This window comes from Drosophila innubila (genome assembly GCF_004354385.1).
Source record: "Drosophila innubila isolate TH190305 chromosome 3L unlocalized genomic scaffold, UK_Dinn_1.0 0_D_3L, whole genome shotgun sequence".
Classification (NCBI taxonomy): Eukaryota; Metazoa; Arthropoda; class Insecta; order Diptera; family Drosophilidae; genus Drosophila; species Drosophila innubila.
The window spans coordinates 16412396-16434327 of NW_022995376.1; the positions used below are offsets into that span (position 1 = coordinate 16412396).

The window sequence follows — 21932 nt, forward strand, 5'->3', positions numbered from 1 at the left end:
AAAACCAAAAGCAAAAAAAAAAAAAGGGCCGAAATCGAGGCTCCAATTTTGGTCTCGGTTTCGATTTCGGTTTCGGTTGATGCCCCGTTTTCAACCTGTTGTCTGGCTCGCGTGTTGTAATTGCCCCATAGCCCGTCTGCAGCACCTGGCGGCGCAGTTTATCGATGCTTCCCCCATTCACCTTCTACTCCTCTGGCTCCCTGTTTCCCTTTGGTTCTGCTCCACTTCGACCGCAGTGTCAATAATCGACAGCTGCCTCGGCTTTTATTTTTGGGGGTCCATTCCGCTTGCGACTCCCCCTTTTACATAACTTGCCTCACGGCAAGCTACCACCAGCCAGCTGCAGTTAGCTTCCCATCTCCCCCTGCTACTCCTCCTTTCCACTTTTGACCGTCGAACGTTTTTCACATTTTACCGCCGTCAATTTTTTGAATGCAGCTTTCAATTAGCCGCCTGCTCCTTGTAATGAATGCCGACAACGGTGTAGCTTCAAGTGACGACTTGTCGAGGCTTCACTCCACTCTACTCCACTCCACTCCACACGGTGGGGAGGAAGAGATCGTTGCGTTGCAAGCACGTGCCACATGGATGGGGCAACGTGCGCCAGGCGGCTTTAAGCCGAGCAATTTACCAGAGATTGACAGCATAATCCATCATTGGCAGCCGAGACGGGAGCTGGTCTCTGGCCTCCCTTTTGCTCTCTGGGCTTGGCAGTCGTCCCTTTGGTAATCTTGTAACTGGTAGCTGGGTTTTTCACGACAGCCCAACAGGTGTATATGATATTTATGGCAGGTAGTCAGCCCACACAAAAAAAAAGGGCTGTTAATTGATGTGATGGCCACAAAGCAGCCAGGGCAGAAACAGGAGGAACGTTATCCTTGAGATATAAAAAAGGAAGCACAATGAAAAGTGAAAAGCTGCAGGCACTAAGGGAATTGCACTTGTAGAGATCTTACTACTTAAATTCTTAACGAAAAGAAAACTTTAATTTGAAATGAATCTATATTATTTTCAGTCAGTAGTCTTAGAATTAGGATTAAGAAGAGTAGTAACGATAGATTTTGCATTAGCCAAAACATTACAATAACCATTTAAGAATTTTTAATTTCATTACCATTTTCATTATTATTATTATTATCATTATAATTTTCACATTCGTCAACATTATCATTATCATAATAATTATCATTAACATTATCATTATCATTATCATCAGCATTTTCATTATTTATCAATATTATTATTATCAGCATTAGCACTTGCAATATCATTCCATTATTATTATGTTGACTTTTCTTGTCATTATCTGAATCATTACTTTATTTAATCAGCATTAGCATTTTTATCAACATTACTAGTAGCAGCATTATCATTAATAATATTATTATTTTTTTTAGTCAGCATTATATCTTTCATTATATTCACTATTATCATTAGCATTGCCACAATGATTAAGGCATTTATTAGATTACAACTTCACCGAATATCCTTTTAATTACTTTCCATTTCCTAACCGAATATATTACATTTTAATACCAAGAAAAAAGATGTTGCAAGTAATTAAAACTTGCATAATTGGAAACTTGAAACCCTAACCCTTTTGAACTCATAAAAACTCGGCTTCACCCACAAACTTTCACAAATTCCAACCAAATGAAACTAAATACGATGACGACTGGAGTTTTCCTGCGCTCGTTCAAATGGGAAACTATTTGAAAATGTTTGAAATGAAAATTTCCTGCAATGTTTGCGTAAATCCGTAATTACAATTTTTGATGGCCAACAGAAAGTCAAGCTGCAGTTCATAAGCAAACAAGGTCAGACGGGGGCAGAGGGAGCAGACGGGGGCAGAGGAGAGGTGATAAAGGGTTAGGGATACCAACAGGATATCCATTTCCTTGGTCAGCGTGTCGCGAGGTTCACGCCGTGGGTGCAAATTAAAATGAAATTACAGAGCTGACTGAAGTGAAGAAAACGAACCCGGAAAGGGATGAAGACTACGCCAAGCACGAGTATTTACCCAGTGAGCATTGTGGACATTGGTTGACATATTGGGTTACAAGTGTTCTGTCTGGCGTGTCCACTAGACACTCGCCAGACAAACAGTGCAGGGGTTGGCCATCTGAGAATGGGGTGCCAAAGAGGCCACAAAAGTGCCGAGTACTCCACGGATTTGGTTTAAGCAGCGCAAGGATTTCATGCCGCAAGAGGCAGCGGGCAAATTTAAATTTTGAGTTATGGTCGAGTAGCACTTGGCCGTCTCAGGCGTCCACTTGGAATAACAATATTTCAAATTGGCCAGACAGCTTCCGTTGGCAATCCTTGAGCAACTGCAGCCAAATGAAATGCAATAAAATACATGACTGGAGAAGCACCAAAAGTTTCACTACATGCCTTCTCTCTCTCTCTCTCTTTCACTCTCAGTTGAAGTGAACTTTTGTAATAAAATGTTCATTAGTGCGCCAGCTCCTGCTGCGCTGTATCCTCCCAATCCCTATCCCAATCCCATTGCCCGTCCCTTAATCCCTTTATTCCTCCTTTTTGCCAGTGGCATGTGTGAGCACTGCGGCAACGGATGAATTGCAGTTTTAATGTGTTGGCAGCACTTTTAGCTAACTGAAAATCAGTTGGAGTGCTGACCCACAGTTGCCCCACAGTCTCTGAGTGGATGCAACTGATGCTGCTGACCAGCAGCCACCAGCAGCCACCAGCAAAACCATCAAGGAACGCGGCTTTTACGCTGCGGTCCAACTTTTGCCGCGTAATTAAAACCAAAGCATCCCAAAGTGGACAAGTGCCCCTGAACTGATTAGTGCGACGAGTGCACAACTTCTCCACAGCACTGTGGGGTCATCAGCGAGTTGACCTGACCCCATCCTCTATCCCATAATTAAACTGACCAGCGACCGCACTTTTAATATGTTTTGGCTCTTGTCAACATTGTCGCTGGAGTGGAAGAGCTCGGAAAGAGGATTGGGGAGGGTTTAAGCCTTGTCAGCGATAAAAAATAAATTATATTTAAATGCAGAATTACAGAATAACTGAGGGATATACTACACCAAGTAATCTAGAGAAAAATTAATTACATTTTTCACTGTGAATATTATTTTAATGGATTTCTTTTTACCATGGGTTAAAAATAATAAGAACTAGAGTATATCATTAAAATTTAATTTAAGCAAATAAACAGAATTAATCACAAAATATACTTAATATTTTCTTGAATATACACATAATTTATGAGATAACTTATTTTCTATTTACCAACAATGTTTGATTTATTCTATTTATTCGCCTAAATTTGCTACTGAATAAAAAATTAAATAAATATCAACTAAATCTCCAAGATGTTATTTTTATTTTACCTGTAATTTTACTTTTAAATAACTCAAGGATTATAAATGCATTCTTAATCTTAATTTATATTTTAATGAAATTTCTTTAAATTTAGAGGCAATACACATGAGTCAATGCTGCTCCAATTTGCACTCGAGCTGAAATAATTTGTTAATTGCAATCAAAATGTTGTAAACTTTATGCGAAAGTTACTGACCAAAAACACGTTACACAAACAATGGAAAAGTAAAAGCCAAAAAACACATTGGATTACGAAAATGGAAAACAGGACCGAAATGTAAACAAACCAAGTCCTTTTGCCATGGCTCAAATCGAAGTGCAGTTGAAACTAATTCGATGCACAAATTACAGCAAAGTAAATTTCCATTTGCAAGCAGAAATGGGGTGAAAGGGATGAATGGCAATGGAATGAGATGGGGATGGGAATGTGGATGGGGATGATAGCCAACTTCAGCTGGTAAATGCAAATTTCTTGTTGTTTGCTCCTTGAGCGACCACAGAATCGAGCAAATCAAATTGAAAAATTGATTGAGAATGAAGGCAATAATAATGTGAAAGTAATGAGACTGTCCGCAGCATAACAGCGAAAACTGATGACAAGGACTCCCTCTGTCTTTCTCTGTCCCTCTCTCTCTCTCTCTCTTATTTTCTGTTGTCCTGGCTTCAGTTGAAGACGCAGTCTCAAATTTATCTATTGGATTAAAGTCCTTTGTGAACGTCATTATGGCCAATGCCAAAGACAAATTGAAAATTTATTGTTATGGAGACAGAGAAAAAGACAGAGAGAGAGAGAGAAAAGTAGAGAAAGGCAGGAAGGAAGGAAGGAAGTAACTGAGCAAAGGATAGTTGGCGTAAAGGTTCAGAGTTTGTTCCACTGAATATGCATAATAAAAATGTCAATCAATGAACTGTATCATGGGAGTGGGAGTCCTGCGAGAGTCCTGCGACTGTCCGTTGTGGCTTCGGGTCAGTTTCGACAATAATTGAACATAAACATTGCATTCAAGTAGTAATTGTTCAAATTATTGTGCATCCTAATCCCCAAGTGAACCCAAATCCAAACCAAAACCAAAACTAAAATGAACTCACAACTGACCACAGGACGAACGTTAAAAAGGACATTTGTATGCTGAGCACAGCATAGTTTCGCATAGTTTGGCATAGTTTTTCCCAGGCAACGGAACAACCAAGCCGACTAAGCCGACTTCTATTTGCCAGGACAACGCTTTGTTTCAGTTTGTTGATTCAAGGACTTTGCCAGATACTGTCTCACACACACGCACAGGAAAATTGGGAGCAAGGAAGTCATTGAAACATCAAAATGGCAAAATTAGAATTGGCTGCAACTTGGCAAATGGAAAACTCAATACGTAAATAAACAGACCTTAAGTGAAAAGGCTAGCAAAAGAAAGGCTCAAATCAAACTGAAAGATCAAGCTAAGTCAAAAAGAAGCTATAAGAAAGAGGATGTCTTTAAAGGAACCACTGCGAGGCCTGAGAATATTTCTATATTCTAATAGCATGCCACAATATTAAAATCGAAATGAAAACTTATCTCTCTATAAAGATTTGTAACTCTTTTTATTTATCACTACAAAGTTGTTGTATTTTATCTGCGCTTTTGCACATTTCTTTTCATTTTTAATACTTTTAGATGTACTTTTGTTTTCTATACAATTCCAAAAAATTTATATAAAATAAAATAATAACACAAATGGATAAACTTTAAGTAAATTTTCTTCCGATTCGACTTATTTTTTTCGTAAATAATAAATTTTTGCATGATTCTGGTTCTTTATAAAAAAAACTTTACAATTTCACTGTAGCAGTTATCGGGACAGGTGTTCCATTTTTAATAAAAGAACATTTGTTGCCTGCACCATTTGCAATAAATTTATTTATTTAATAATACAAAAAATGTGTTTTAAATAGTGTAAAATGAAAATGTAGAAAAATACTTTAAAATATATTTAGTTTAAATTCAAAACACTATATTTCTAAATATTTTTTAAAAATTTACTTTTTAAAATTACAACTGTTGTCTGTTATTTTCAAAAACTTTTTTACAATTTTACTAAAATTATTAATGTTTAAAATAATTGCTGTTGTCGACTTGTTGACGTTAAATCAATTGATATTAAGCATACGCCTAGTTGTAGCTGAAATGTAGCTGAAAACTCTAGAAGGCATGCATCTTTAAGCCATCTGCAACACGTTAGTTGCACGTTCTGGGAAGTTGCTCGACAGACGCACCCATGTCCATGATTAGAAACAGGACAAAAGAGGACACTAGAAATGGAGATTCTTTGGGAAAAACACAGATGAACAGCAAATGAACACGTACTTTAGCGGAAACTTTGACGTGGTGGCAAGTGCAACAAAAGTCGGAGTCGCGAATGCGTTAAGGCAATTCAAATGAAAATCTGCAATGCGACGGAAGGGAGCAAGGACATGTTCCTGTGGGAAAGAAGTGCGGAAATTCCTGATACGCATGGCACATGTGGTCCGCACATGTTTGTTAGGCGGGGAAAAAACGATGGCCAAAAACGTAAGGAATTTCCCAACTGAAACTGAGAAGGTGAAGGAGACGGAGATGAGGACGAGGATGAGGAAAGCCCGCCCACGCCCACAGGCAATTATGAGTACCTGTGACAAAGACAGAGAAGGCAAGATAAAGAGTGAGAGAGAGAGAGAGAAAAAATTGTGACTGCGACTTGTGACTGTGCATTGTGGAGTTGAACGTGCCTCCCAGACGCAGAGCTGAGGGAACGTGGGAAAAAAGGATTTACGATGCTTATTTGGGCTATTGCCGTGTCTGAGACTGAGATAGAGACTGAGACCGAGGTTGATGACGTGCCTGGTCACGGTCATGGTCACAGTTTTGTGAGTTCCGTGTGCGGGTTTACCTGTTGCGTGCACATGTTAAAAAGTCATCATAAATCTCAGCGGAATGGCAGAAACTCAGCCTCGAAATGTGTGTGAGAGGTTTTCACTTTTCTTGTGAGAGTGACAGACAGTGAGAGGCAGAGAGAGAGAGAGAGAGAGAGAGAAAGGCTCAGCTGTGTTTATCTTATCTATCAAATCTGTGTAAATTCCCGGCTTATCATGCAAAACACGTACCCACGTCTGATCCTGAGCACTGAGCACTGAGCACTCAACTCCTTTTGTGCAACATTTCGTTGCACAGCCTTTCCCGCGAACTACCAAAGTATTATACATCTATCCCCTTTTTGGACTTAGGCTGTTTTCGGATCATGCAAGAAGCATCGTCTAATAATTTGTATAAATATTTATTTTTGCTACCGATTTTTATCTAGCCTTGCCACTTCCACTAACTATCTATCACTCTCTCTCTCTCTCTCTCTTTCGCTCTGTCTCTCTCGCCTTTTGAGGTGTGAAATTTAATATCACCTGGCTACCGGGAAGATGTGATCTTTGAGGGAAACAAAAACAGTTAAGGAATATCTTTAGCTCTTGGTTTGCAAAAGGCAAAGAAATTCTTTATTGATTTGCATTCCACTTTGATTTCGTAACACGAATCTAAGAACTTGACACCTGCTGTAGATATGTAGAATTCCCTTGTCTGTGGCACCTGTCCCTTGTTGTTGCAACTCAATGTGGCACGCTCCAAGCAAAACAAGACCTCGTAAATGTGTTCAATATTGCATTTATTCAATATTATTCAAGTGAGTTTTTTTAATTATACAGAAACGGACAATAAAATGCGAACAGTCGAGAAAATTTGATTTTTCCAATTTGTATAGTCCTTATACATAAAAGGATCCTCAACTCAAAAAAAAATGGCTTTAAATCATATTTTTAATTAAACAAAAACGATTATATAAAGTGCTGAAAGTAAAAATTAAATTGAATTTTCAAGCGTACTTTTTAAATGCAAATTTAAGTGTCCCTAACTTAAATATATTTTATATATATATTTTTTTAAAGAGGTAAAATCATTTAGAATTATTATTCTAATAATATGTTTATTAGAAAAATTTCAAAATGCATTTGAAACAAAGTCAACTTTTGAGTTCATTTCAAAAAAAAAAAAAAAATAACAAATTTTATTGAATTAATTTAAAACGACGGATGACGATTTCATCATGAGTTTTGAGTAAATTCCCCTAGAACAACGAAAGAAACTGAAACTAAAGGCAACTCGAAGATTTCAACACAAAGAGATCTTTGCGGTAGGTTTAGTCAGCTATATGTATATGTATATTTGTATATTGGTAATATCGATGAATCATGCCGTTATACACGTTGTTTCAGGGCATTACCGAGATGATTGACTAATCACAAATTACGCATAATCAATGGGGAGCTCCAGCCAAGCGCCAACTAACTGTATTCAAATGTTGCAGTTGCCAAGTTATTTGTATACATACATACATATTTACATGCATTCGCGTGGCATGAATACTTTGAATGGAATGTGCAACAAACATTTTGTTTAACCATGAACGTTTCCTTAATGAATACAAGTTTCGAGTACCGGATTTGCTGTTTCATGCATGTTGTAGACTGCAACAACAATGCGCCGTGTTATGCGTACTCTTATACTCGCTACTCTCTCAAACCAGAAAACGAAAACACAACATGTTTGACGCCAGCTCGAGCACGCGCGCTCACTCAATTTGAATTTGTTACCTGAAAAAAAAAAAATTCAACTCTATTAAATAATGTTCAAATAACATTTATTTATATTCAAAATTAAAGAAAAAAATAATTCATTTTAAAAAAAGTAATTAATTACAATGGTATGTTTAAAAAGTGCAGCGCGAGTCGCTTAGAGCCGCTTAGGCTCGAACATGTTGTAAGGCTGGCGCTCTCTCTTTCTCAGTCTCTTACTCACCGTTGACACTCGCCTCACCTGCCGGTATGATGGCAACCCACCCCCATGCTCAAGTTGCGAGTGTAAGAAGTTGCGTGGCCAGCTATTTAAAGAGCTCACTTGCTTGGAGCTGCTTTAGTTGCGTGCGAGACGCGAATGCGAGAGCATCGTGAAAGATACAGAAAAGCAAAAGATATAAATAAGTAGCGTTAGCGTGAGACTCGAATTTAGTTAACGGATAAACAAAAAATTCGTATTAACGAGAAAAACAAAAGGAAAAATCGCTCAAAGTGTGTGTTTGTGAAGAAATAAGAAAAGCAACTAAAAATTTCGCTCTATGCTCAAAATGAATTTTATGAGCATTAAAACAAAGTTCAAAATTATCAACCAACAACAAAAACCAAAACAAAGTGAAAAGCAACAGCAACAAAAATAATCGAACTGAAACAACAACACTTGGATTTAACGCATTTTGGATAAATAACAATACGAAGGCGATACCAAAAATATACATACATATATTTAAAAATAAAAAACTTTAGAAAATATCAAGCAGATAAATAAAAAGGTAAGAATGCAACTTTGACCTTAATGAGAAAAGAAAAAACTAAACAGCTCGGGAAATTGCAATAGAAATTGTCACAGACAGGCAACAAAAATGAGTGCAACACGCGGGCTGCAACACGGGGCAGAGAGGCAAGAACGCTTAATGAGTTTGTTCAACTCGGCAATTGCTGTTGTTGTTGCAAGTTCTTGTATTTTTTTAAGGGTGGCAAGTACATGTGTTGCAAGTTGCAAGTTGCAAGTTGCCAACTGTGGTAGGGTCATGTGAAACAATGCGACGGCAATTGTCGATTGTCGAGTTAATTGCATTTATTGCACTTTGACGTCAAAATCATATGCAACTTCTTTTAATTGGCAAACGTGCAACACGCGAGCGGCAACAACAAAAACAACTTCATGGCTCTTTGCTTATTTGGTGCAACTTGCGCAAAATGTAAATTCCATCAAATATTAATAAATTAATTAATTAATAAGCAGCAACTGTGATTTCGTGCCGTATTGAAATGCCCCACACAACACAACAACAACAACAAGAACAAAATACACTCAAAAATTATAAAAACTTACTTGCTGCTAGGCAACCAAGCAAGACAACAACACATACAAAGAGACACAGTTAGAAGTGCGCTTCGAGCCTCAGTTGGAGTCTCTCCTCAATCGTCTCGCTCCCACACAATAAAGTCAGTGCTAAACATAATTACAACAACAAAGACAACAGCAACAGAAATATGAGTGAGTGAGTGTGTGCAGCACTTGCAGAGACAGCAGACAGAGCAGCAGAGCGTAGCTTTTGAGTGTGACTTTAAGTCACAGCGAACTTTGAGTGTGGGCGGGGAGGAAGTGAGCGCGTCACACAGCTTTTTAATATGCTTATGACTGTATGTGTGAGTGAGTGTATTGTGCAAGGCGTGTGCAATGAAACTTTTGCCTATTGTTGAGCGACTTAAAACAGAATTTAAGTCAATTTAGGCGTGCAAATGTGAGCACAATGAGTGAGATCAAAACCAGAAAGAGAGAGAAAAGAAGAGATTTCAATTGATTTCTTTTTTTGCAGCAGCAGCAGCAGCAGCAACAACAAAAATGTCATTAGTGTTGGTAATTGAAACGAATGCGATTAACATAATTTGAAGACACTGTAATTGTAGTTTGAAGAAAAAATTACAATAATTTCGGTTATTAGCTGATTGGTTGGCCATTAGTGAAGCGGCCTTGTTGTTATTATTGTTGTTGTTGTTGTTGCAGTTAACTTAAAAGCCATTTAGTTATGTCAGTCTCTTGGACAGTCGAAAACTTTGAGCATTAAACGAAAATTACATGAGCATCATTACATAAAAATAGCCCAAAACTCCTCAAACTTCCCCTCTATATCATAAACAACCCACACAACACTTAAACCAAGCAAAGAGGGTGGGGGAAAGAGACGTCGCGTCCTCTTCTTCAACTTCAACTATTTTTCAAAGTGCGCCTTTGGCTAATTTTAGTAGACAAACCCGCCCTTAAGAGAGGGAGAAGCAACTTGCAAGCATATGAAAGAGAGACCATCAAATTTTATGAGCCTCGAGACAGAAGATGTTACTGCTGACCTACATACAAACAAAACTTGCATATACAGACAAGCAGACACGTTGTGGTGTATGTGAGAGAGGTGGAAGGAGGGAGTGGTAGTGGGGACTGCAAGCGGAAGGGAGACAGGAAGACAGGCTAGGAATGCAAGTCGCAAGATTCTCTTACTATAAACAAACTGCTCAAGTTTTGTAATTGCTGTTGTTGCTGTTGTTGCTTTGTGCTTGTTTTATGAATAATTTATGCACTTAATTGATTTTTTGTTTATTGTTCGCTACAGTTAATTAATTATAAACTTTTTGCTTCGTTTTCTCCCTTTGCAGTTGTACCACGTGAAAGACTTTTGTAAAAACAGGGGAAACATGGAAACCACAACAACAACAACACACACAAAGCTGCAGCTGGAGGAGGATGAGGAGGAGCCTCAAGCGACAACAACAACAACCACAGCAGCACAGACGACGACGTCGACGTCGACAGCGTCTATCATCATTGACATTCCAACGACTCCTGCAACGTGCAACTTGTCCTATGACACGGATTGCAGCACGGCAAGCAGCACCTGCTGCACCCGCCAGGGGGAGCACATTTACATGCAACATGCCCCAACAACAACAACATCAGCAGCAGCAGCAGCAGCAACAGCGGTAGCAACAACAACAACAACAATTGCATCCACATCCGGCGTCTGTAATCTGCAGACTTTGGACTCGGATGAGTTGACAATGCTCAAGTTCGAGCATCGCAAGCATTGGCCATGGTTCATACTCTTGATCTCCGTCATTGAGGTGAGTAATCGCTGACATTCCAGTCTCCAAATTGTCCAAGTATTCCAAAGTTTCACTTGGCAATAGCGAAATGAAATTTACGTGTTTCAATTTAACTCATTCCTACTGTTTAATGTTGTCTCGACTATTTCGTGTTTAATTCTCAATTGTCTGTACTATTTAGTATTTCATCTCACTTGAAACACTGTGCTCCATTACTTTAGTGTTTCAATTCCATGTGTTCTTACTGCTCCTTTTAATACCAATAGGTTTTTCTTTCTCACTTGAAACACTGCTCAATTTCTTTTGTGTTTTATTTCCGCTTGTTTTCGCAAATTGTTTTGAAAAGAAGCATTAGTTCTTATTTTGAGTACTATATATTGTAGTTGTTGTAGTTGATAATTTATTATTATTATTGAATCAAAGAACCGCAAAATGCAATAAAATTCGTTGAAGAACTTTACAAATTCTTAACTTCCAACTAAAAGCGATAAAATTGCTGCTTTCTTTTGCGCATTCTTATACTCACACTCACACACACACACACACACACGTGCACACACACACACACAGTCATACATACATATACACGCAGACAGCGTAAGAAGTTTTCCGTCTCTGGCTGCCTGCCTGGCGCCCCCAAAATCGATTGTAAACAAGCTAAAACAGCAACAACACACATAAAGCATAACAACTAAAACGAAGACATTGAGTGAGAGAGAGCGCCAAGAGACTGAGAGCGGGAGAGCGAGCTAAGTTTCAACGAATGCCAAAATAAAGTTGGCAGGACTAAACAACACTTATGTGCTGTGTCTGTGTGTGTGTGTGTGTGTCTGCTTGTCGTTTATTTGGGACATGAGAATTCAACGTCGCGTGCTGAGAAGCAACAACAACCAAACTACACATAAATCAGAGCAACCCCAATTGTGACTCCAACTAATCTCCCATCTATTTCTTTTATTTTGCTTTTGCAGATTGCAATCTTTGCCTATGACCGTTATACAATGCCCGCCCAGAACTTTGGCCTGCTGGTGCCCATTCCGAGTGATTCGGTGCTCGTCTATCGACCCGATCGTCGTCTACAAGTCTGGCGTTTCTTTAGCTATATGTTCCTGCATGCGAACTGGTTCCATTTGGGATTCAATATCATCATCCAGCTGTTCTTTGGCATCCCACTCGAAGTGATGCACGGCACGGCGAGAATTGGAGTCATCTATTTGGCTGGCGTCTTTGCGGGCTCCCTCGGCACCAGCGTCGTGGACTCCGAAGTGTTCCTTGTGGGCGCCAGTGGCGGTGTTTATGCCCTGTTGGCGGCCCACTTGGCCAACATCACACTCAACTATGCGCACATGAAGTCCGCATCCACGCAGCTGGGCTCCGTGGTCATTTTTGGTAAGTAATCAACAATATTTTTAAAATATTCTTAGATTTTTTTTAACGCCTATAAAATAATTTTAGTAAAGAATCTAAAAGTCGCTTTCTTTAAAACAAAATTCACAATTTATATATTTAAATTGAGAATCTTTGGGAAAATAAATCTTAGTTGTTTAAAAATTAAAAATATTAAGAAAAATATATATTTCTTTAAAGATAAAAGAGATTGTAACTTAAAATTATGATTTTATTATATAGTTACTGTTTTAAAATCAAGCTAAAATAAAAGAATATATAGTAATTATTTGTAGCTACTTTGATTTGGAACTTTAAACTAACTTTACCTTTCCTTATTTTGCTCTCTCTTTATAGTATCTTGCGACCTGGGTTATGCTCTCTATACGCAATATTTTGATGGAGCTGCCTCGTCGTCATTTGCCAAGGGTCCTCAGGTGTCATATATTGCGCATCTGACGGGCGCCTTGGCTGGTTTGACCATTGGCTTCCTGGTGCTCAAGAATTTTGGACATCGCGAGTACGAACAGCTGATTTGGTGGCTGGCGCTGGGCGTCTATTGTGCATTCACCGTGTTCGCGATTGCCTTCAATCTGATAAACACGGTCACCGCACAGCTGATGGAGGAGCAGGGCGAGGTGATCACACAACATTTGCTGCACGACTTGGGCGTGTCCTAAGCAACAAAGCAGTGCATAGTTAAATCAATGAAGTACTCAAAATATTTAACCAGGAGAGAAACATAGACATATACAAAAAAAGAAAAGAAAAAACAAAAAACAAGAGAAGTAAAAAGAAAAAGAGATATAAAAAAGAAGTAGAGATACAAAAAGTTCACTCGAATGTTTTTAGTTCAAAACTAAATTCGAAATTCGTTCGGCTTCAGTTTTCGTTCCGTTCCGTTCTGTTCTGTTCCGTTATCGTAAGCGCGTTTCATTTTCAACATTTCACGCAAACAAAACAGAACAACAACAGCAACAACAACAAAGTAAACTACTCAAAAAGAACGGGCCGAAACGTGTAAACAAATGTTGTGATAGAACCAAAGACTGAATTTATTTTGCGTGTAAATCCCCTACCCCCCAACCCCCCAATTCAACCCCTGCCCCTAGTCCCATCCCCTACAGTCTATAAAATGAAAATGTAAACTATAATTAATCGCCTCTCGCTATGATTTCCTATACCATTGTTTATAATTTTTATGTTTTTCGTTTTAATTATGTATTTATTGGCACCGTTTAGTTTGTCCATTTAACTTATTGATAGGATTTGCGATTAAAGCCTAATGAATTTGATCCGACAACCTTTGTTTATATTATAGTCTATTTAATTATTTAAATTAATAAACTGTAGACACATACATATGTATAACTAGCGTATAACAAATTGTTTCAAATTGTAAATATTATTAAGTCGCACACTAGTCAAAAAAAAAACAAAACAAAACAAGCAAAAACCACAGCAAACAATAATTAAATTACATTAAATTAATGCCACTTAATGCGTTCAAAATTACAACAAAGCAACAAATGCACACACAAATGCATGCATATTTATTAATCCTAGAAAAAACTAAAAAACAAAACCGAAAAGCCAAAGAACATTATAATCAAAATAATTGTAAAAAAAATGCAAGCATTTTTTCAACAACAAATTCAAATCCATAAATCAATTAAACATTTACAAATAGTTAGTTACTTCTTGACATATTGACATATTGAACGATAAATACGATTATTCAAACATATTTTCACTTGAATACTTGAAATAAAACAATATCAAAACTAGAAGGAAAACAAAAACTAATCTAGCGTAAAACTCAGCAAAGCGTAAGCCAAAAAAAATCCCAACTACAAATAATAAAGCTAAGCTAAAGAAATAGTTGTGACCACGCCCCCAAGAAACCCACTCCCCCCTAATCGTCCCCATAATATATAATAAATGTATTCGACGTACATGTCAAGAACAAGACAACAAAATAGCAATGAAAAAAACATGAAAATTAAAAAAATAGAAATTTGAACAAAATAAATGTCTAAATTATAAATGAAAATCCTTCAACTGTTTTTATTTATTGTTGTATGGCTGGGAATAATAAACTTGACTTCGCCTGGGGAAATCATCTAATGGTATTTTATATGAGAAACCATTCCTATATTTGAAAGTTGTCTTAAAGCGCTTTCAGTTAATAATTAATTCGTTTATAGGCCAAAAAACAGAATTTTAAAACTATATTTTTATTATTTAGAGGAGGTCGAAGACAAGTAATTACAGGAAATAACAGAAAAGAATATAAACAAGTCACAGGACAAGGCCATAAAGAATGCTAATTAAAAGATTAACTCGACTAACAAATTCACCAATATTTCAATAAATTTCTAAAATGAAATTCCTTTGATTAGAGGTGGATACCCAATTTGCGTCAGGACAAAGCAGATTATTTTCAGCAAAAAAGCTGTCAAAATAATCTACCGAGATTGGCAATAAATTAATGAGATACACAGGGAGGCATTGATGAATATATTGATGCTAATTAAACAATCAAAAATTATCTAGAATTGAGCATAATAATCAAGGAAGCGAATAATGATTTTCGTGACATTTTCTCAGTCGTTTGGCATTCAAAATCCATAATCAGAAACGCTCGACTGCATCTGCTAATTATTTATGAATTTGCATTGGATCTAAGTAAATTACATAATCAAGAGCGACAGAGAGAGAGAGAGAGGAGGAGAATGGAAATCAAAAGTCAAATGCAGATGATTTGTAAATTTGTGGCATAATTGTCATTGACGTAGACAACATTTTGGTGTTCGAGCTTAATATAGTTGCATGCCTCCTTGCAACCTGATAAGCAAACACAACAGAGATTTATGTGTAGCAGCCGCAGGATTGAGGATGAATCAAATTGAAATTCAGGCAAATGTCAACGACAGACGACGAAAGAGAGAGAGATAGAGAGAGAGAAAGAGAAAGACGCCAGGCGACTTGTGAGTGAAATATATAAATAACGCGACTATCGAGCAAACGGGCGTCGGTCATCAAGTAGCTGCTTGCCCCATGCCCCATGCCCCATGCCCCATGCTCCAGACTTGTGGCACCGTCACAGTTGTGTCAGTTGTGTATCGAGTCCGAGTTCGAGACAGAGTCGAAGTCAGAGCCCGTTCAGCTTGTTTTCTGCGAATGGCAGGTGCAACTCAATCAACGCCGCCGCGAGGCAGCATCTGGCGAGTCAGCGGGCAGTCGGTAGCCTTAACGTTACTCTCGAACTCTTGCAACGTGCAACGTGCAACGCCACCTGCCACCTGCCCAAAAAGTTGCCAGAGCTTTGACTTTGGCTTTTTATTTGGTCCAAAGGTGAAGTCTTCCTCTTCTCTCGTTCTCAAGTGCCGCTAACTGAGGAAGCTGCATGGAAGCTTCATACTTTCAAGTGGGTATCAAAGATCAACGATCGTAAGAGGGCAAACCGAAGAGGTCTCTCTCCCACTCTCCCCTCGACCCACACTTTCTCAAGTGTTGCCATTTCTTCAGCAATATTATTACAACAGGTCTAATGGTAACAAATAAACACGTTAGCGAACAGAACGATTATATGGCTTTTCTGAGGCCATCTGAGAGCAAAGGAAATCCTATTCAGTTTTCAACTTGTCAGACAAAACACAACTGTAAAGCCACTCAGATGATCTATGATCTTTAGTTTTATGATACTTCTGCTTTTAGCCAATTTTCAATTCTTTTCTATGTCATTTTCATAAAGGAAACGAACTTCCTAAAGTTGAGCAGCATTAAGTGATCAATAACTTAAAATTGTCGCTTCTTGTTTTAGTATTTTTGTAGCTCGTCAGGAAATCACAACTTTATAGATACTTGGGAGCATGATCTTCGGAACATGGCTAGAAAACTCGTTGTAGAATCTTCAGGCCAATTTTCAACACTTTCGAAATTTTCGTTAGGCAAGGGACCAAAGATTTGGATCTAGGGAAATATCAGTAGAACTATCTCGATTTTAAAGGACAGACCTTTCGCTTACTAAAATTGTATTCACTTAATCAAATTTTAATAAGCGAAAGATCTGTCCTTTAAAACCGAGATAGTTCTAAAAATAATGAATACTTCTAAAACAAATCCAATCTTTTATGAATAAAATACTTTTTTCTTTCTTCAAAGCAAATTCAAGAAAAATTCCACATCCAATGTTAAAGCTACTCAAAAGTGACAGTCAAAGCTGCTTAAGGACCTTTCAACCCAATTAAACTCTTTATACTCTCTTCCAGCTCTAATTGCTTTTGGGAAATCAAAGCAAACTCTTTAAAAATGTTAAGTAGCACACGTTTCTTTTGGATTACCATTGCTACCATTCAGCTGAGCAGTCAGCAGACAAAGGACCACCTCTTAGCATGGCTATCAAAGCGAATCCTTATCAGAAGAGTCCTGAATCTCACATAACAACTCCATAACCCAAAAAGTCATTTGACATGACCCTGAATGGCAATTATCCCTTCAAGAGTAGCTAGCAAGGGCAATGAAAGGTAATGTGTTCCTGCATGAGGTTCCATCACCTGAGGTTCCTTCTCGCCCAGCATTTGCACTCAATTAGGTGGCTATCAAACTGTTTGCTTGTTTACCTGCGGCCCAAAGAGCTCATTGAGACAAGAGTCAAGCGTCGGCTTCTGAAGAAGAACAGGCGAACAATCAAGTAGTCGCTCCATGGGGCGCTAATTGACAAAGGGAACTGCCAAAAAACAAAAAGAGAACGAGAGAGAGAGAGAGAGACAGCAAAAGACAGACTTCATCATCACATCGCAACATTGAAAACCAAAATAAAATAAAATAAAACAATCATTAAAAACTCGATAATTTGGCAGCTTAGGAGTTCTCCTCGTCGGATTGACGCCATGGCAGCAGCAGCTTGAGACGCAGTGCATCCACACCGTTCATATAATAGCGCACCAGACGCTTCTCTCGTATGAAACCCAGACTATCATATAGACGCAATGCCGCCTTGTTGGTCAACTCCGTTTCGAGGACAATCTCATCGGCACTCTCTTGAATCATCACATCAATGGCCTTCTCCACCAGCGTTGTGCCAATCTTCAATAGACGATACGTGGGATCCACAGCCAACATGGCAATGTATCCTTGCAACATGCAGCCCAAGGATTCCATCTTGCAAACAATCACACCCACATAGCGTTCTCCATGCCGAGCAAAGATGCAGAGTTGGGGCCAATTGTAGACAAAGTAGCGATAGGTATAGATGGAATAAGGCTCCGAGAGTTCCTTGTCGATCAGGCTTTGAATGTCCTTCAACTCGCTTTCCTTGCTAAAGATTGTATAGCTAATCCCTGGCGGGAATTGCTTAAAATCCGGCTGTATATCCGTTGATTCGCTCATTGTTGTTTCAACACATTTTTAAATAACAAACAGAATTGGGAAAATTTCGAAACAGACTTGTCAAGTCAACTGGAAAGGAAACGACCTTGTAGAGTTTACTACCCAAATGGATTTTGGTTGGGGGAGGGCGGGTGGCAGGGGATAACATGTCCTGTAAGCCGTGAGCTGTGGCAATTAAGCGGCACACCCAGCAAGGCACGGCGTTGACAACTCCAGCACCCGCACACCCGTACACTCGCACACCCGCACACACGCACACTCGCACACCTACGGGATTTGAGCATGTGAAAATTATGAAAATGTCTGACAGGTGCCTCCACCTCCAAAACAAATCCTTTGTTGTCTGCAACAGTCACATGGGGAAGTCAGCAGCTAAATTGCCATGAAACACGCACAACAAAAGGCGCCAAAAAGAGCTGAGCGAGGCAAAGGTGTAGCCAGCTTTGTATAAAGGGGGGTCACATTAAGGATCTTACTATAAATCTTATTAATAATAAAAATTTTATATAAATATTTGTCGTTGTGCTTTTTTCTAATCATCTAAAATACGATCTTAATCTGTACATATCATAAAAATATAATACCTTTAACTTTTTCAGTTTTTGTATCCAATACCACCTGAAATTGATATTGTAGACCAGTATTCTTAGATTTCATAAATAATAATATATATAAATCGTCTTCAGGCGCCCGAATAATATTTTTATTCTTCCAGTTATTTTACCAAGATTCAAGCATATTCTGAATACCTTTCAAACAGAGCTGGGAATAGTAAGCATATTTTTTATGCGTTCTACTTTATTTGAAACTAAAATTTTTTAAATTACTACAGTTTTTCCAGCAATAAATTATTTGTATTAAATTAATTACACAAATTTTAAATCACTTAAAAATATCTTTACATATAATCACTACTATTTTTAAATCTTTTATTTATCATTTAAGCTTAGAAACAATTCAAAAATCCAGCTTATTTCCAACGGATTTCTGAAGCTAATAAATGTAGGGGTACTGAGGGGCGTGATCTTCTCAGCCTACGCCCTTGGAGGGAACTAAAGAATTGATGGCGGTGTCAGGCAGCGCCTGCTGCATAAACGAAAACTAATGACGTCTATAATGTGGCGTTGATTGTGCTGCGAGTCGTGTGTCCTGTATCCTGTCAGCTCAAAGTCGCAATCTATGTTTTAATGAAGCCACAATGACCTCATATATGGCTAATACGACTTGTCCGGCCAGTTGACTGTCGATTGCAACACAGGCAATTAACCTAAAAGGCAAAATTAAAAGGCCACGGCCCATATCCTTGCTCCTTGCCACGAAATTTAATATGTCGCTGCTGGTGACATTTTTCGGGGGAATCTAAGAATAGATTAACCTTAACAGCGCCCGCAGCTCGTGTGGCGCCTCTTTGATTTTAGGACTGGAAATGGGTTGAGGTTTACACCTGAAGAAGGATAACTCAGCACCTTTTTTTGGTTGGCACGTTTGCTACGTTCATTTGTTTGCCGTGTAAATGAAATCCTTGCAGATTCCATTCAGTTATTATTTCCACATTTACGTTGCATGCTACAATTTTTCATTCTTTTGTCCGTTTTTTGATAATTACTTAACGTTTAACTTCTTCTAGCTTTTCCTCCATTTGTCCTTAGCATATTCAGGCCTCAGAAATTAATTATACCACAAGGACCTAAGGACACTCCAGGACTGCCAGGATACTGCAGTGGCTCAAGTGTTTAATGAAGCAGTTGGTGGCAAAAAAAATTCAGGTGCACAAAAGCTGGGCGTCCTACAAATTTCCATATTTGCCGGGCGTCGAGTGAGATAAATGGAGAGATCCTGGCAAAGGACGTTCTCACCTGGAGATGCGACAGGTGAGGGGAAGAGGGGGAGACAGAGAGATAGGTAGCTGCAGTTTATTAAAAGTTAACTGCAAATGGCCTCCAGGCAAAAACCACACAATCATACAGTCTTTACTTGCTTCGGTTTGAATTCTGTGCTGATTTTACACATTCCTGGTCACAATATTTCAGTGGGCCTTATGACAGGTACAAGAGAGAGAGAGAGAGACCCCTTTGATAAGCATGCATTGGACATGGACAGGCATCCACAGACAGTCACAGATAAAGACTCGGACTCAGTCTCTGTCTCTGAGATACTTTTCCACATCGTTGTCGCTGTCATCAGAGCCAAAACAAAACAAAAGCCAAAGGCAGAGTCACAAAACGCAGGTTGATCCTCTGCGTCGCGTGGGACGCAACGTTCGCCGTTTACATGGTCACCTGGTCATCATACCGCTCCCGTTTCCGCACCCGCTCCTCTGTCCATCTGGTTACCTTTCCTACATTCGCATTGTTCGCCTCTTCAGTGGAATTCCTGGACAGCAGTTGCAGCCACAACGTTGCAGTTGCATGAAGCGTGTGTGCATGAATATGTCAATGTAATGATCTGCTCGTTGTACTTCGTATCTGCTGAATTACATAAATATTAACTTGTACTTTTTATAAACATGTTTGCGGCTCTGCCACAGACAACGAAGGACAAGCTGCCACAGTCTATCTGTATGTGTGTGGAGTGTGTGTGTGTGTGTGTGTGTGTGTTGCGTTTGGAGCTCCTTTTTATTGATATGATTTATTTACTGACTCGCCATAAGCTCTGTCAATGCTCAAGTTGTTCATATTTAACTCAATTAAAATGCTATGTTTACTTTTATTTCAGTTTAATTTTAAGCTACGATTCCCCAAAAGGTTTGTAAAATATAAAAATACATTGAAAACCCAAAAAGTCGATTTCCGTCGATGCGATTTTCAACTATTTTAACTCGAATTTTTATTTTACGATCTGTTAAGTTAATTAAATCGATTTTCAGCATAACTTAAATTTGACTCAGCACCAATATTGGAAAACTCAATTTTTTTCCATCTCTGTCCATTTTTTTCATACATTTCCCTTGATGCATATTTAAATACTTTAAAATGCCATAACTTTGTCAAATCTGTACCGATATTCATGCGTGTTGTAATTTTTTAACATCATTTCGCATTTATTTTAACTCTGCATCAAAATAAAAAAAACTAAATTTTTTCCCATCAATATCCATTTTTTTATGTATTCCCCTTGAAGCTTCACCAATTTTTATTATAAATAGGAACTCGTACAAATTACATCCAGCATTAATCAGCGTCATTTGAATCCTTTGTCCAAGCAGCAGTTTTTGCTTCTATTCTCTGTCCAATCCGATTCCAGTCCCAGTTGTAAAAAGGTAGCAGTTGGGCCAACAGTTTATTTGCTTATATCACTTTGGCCAACAATGTTTTTTTGCCCCCCCAATTTCCATTGGATTTGTCGCCCCTTTTTTTGCGTGACAACGTCAGACGAATGACTAACGGTGAAATATGCTCAAACAAACATAAATTCGTGTCCGTTGGGATTTGTTAACTGAAGAAGAAGCACGTCAATAGGAGCTGGTGTGAATGGAATGGGAGACTTTGAGTAACGGTGAGTGTGAGTGAGATGTTGACATTCGGCCGTCAACTACATGAGTACAGATACAGATACAGTACGAGTACCAGTAAAAAGCCAAGGTGCAACGCATTGTTGACAGCGACTTGGAACTGGGAAATGGGAGTCAGGAGGATGTAGAAACTGACAGGCGGGTTGCCTTGTCCCAGGTGCGTGCACGTAACTGTCATGAAAATTCTACAGTTTTTCGCTTTTCACTGTCACGCCAAGAAATAAAGCAACTGCCCTGATAAAGTTGGATACACGCTAAAAGATATTTTATCGCATTTAGAAATTTTTATAAAAGTTTGCGTGTGTGATGTTGAAATCAAATATTTAAACGTTTTTACAACGTAGCACATATTTATGCCTTGCCTGTTAAAGTTCCGCTCTTGTGCAATCTGCCAACATACATATAAATATATTCATAATTATTCATTTTAATAAACATTTACAACCGCCGAAAAAAATAAGAATTTTATGGCCAGTGTGTCCACACAAGCTGCATAACGAAATATTGCCGGTTAAGCTTAAAAGGCGCAGGTGGCAACGCTGACCTTTTG

At 38.5% G+C, this 21932-nt stretch overlaps 2 protein-coding genes and 1 long non-coding RNA gene across 3 annotated transcripts; 1 reads left to right on the plus strand and 2 right to left on the minus strand.

The window, feature by feature from the left end:
• Window positions 1-7519: 7519 nt before the first annotated feature.
• LOC117788327 lies at window positions 7520-8437 on the minus strand. Its single transcript, XR_004617758.1, has 2 exons — window positions 8216-8437; window positions 7520-8010 (listed from the first exon to the last, which is right to left on the minus strand). It is a non-coding gene; the product is annotated as an uncharacterized LOC117788327 (long non-coding RNA).
• Window positions 8438-8458: 21 nt separating this feature from the next.
• Window positions 8459-13777, plus strand: LOC117788325 (protein rhomboid). Its single transcript, XM_034627065.1, has 4 exons — window positions 8459-8762; window positions 10645-11109; window positions 12063-12480; window positions 12835-13777. Exons 2-4 carry the CDS (start codon window positions 10684-10686, stop codon window positions 13155-13157), a joined length of 1167 nt encoding a protein of 388 aa, XP_034482956.1. The 5' UTR covers window positions 8459-8762; window positions 10645-10683; the 3' UTR covers window positions 13158-13777.
• A 3483-nt stretch (window positions 13778-17260) lies between these two features.
• Window positions 17261-17888, minus strand: LOC117787637 (N-alpha-acetyltransferase 30A). Its single transcript, XM_034626209.1, has one exon. The coding sequence runs from the start codon at window positions 17869-17871 to the stop codon at window positions 17344-17346; it is 528 nt and encodes a 175-aa protein (XP_034482100.1). The 5' UTR covers window positions 17872-17888; the 3' UTR covers window positions 17261-17343.
• Between the last annotated feature and the right edge of the window lie 4044 nt (window positions 17889-21932).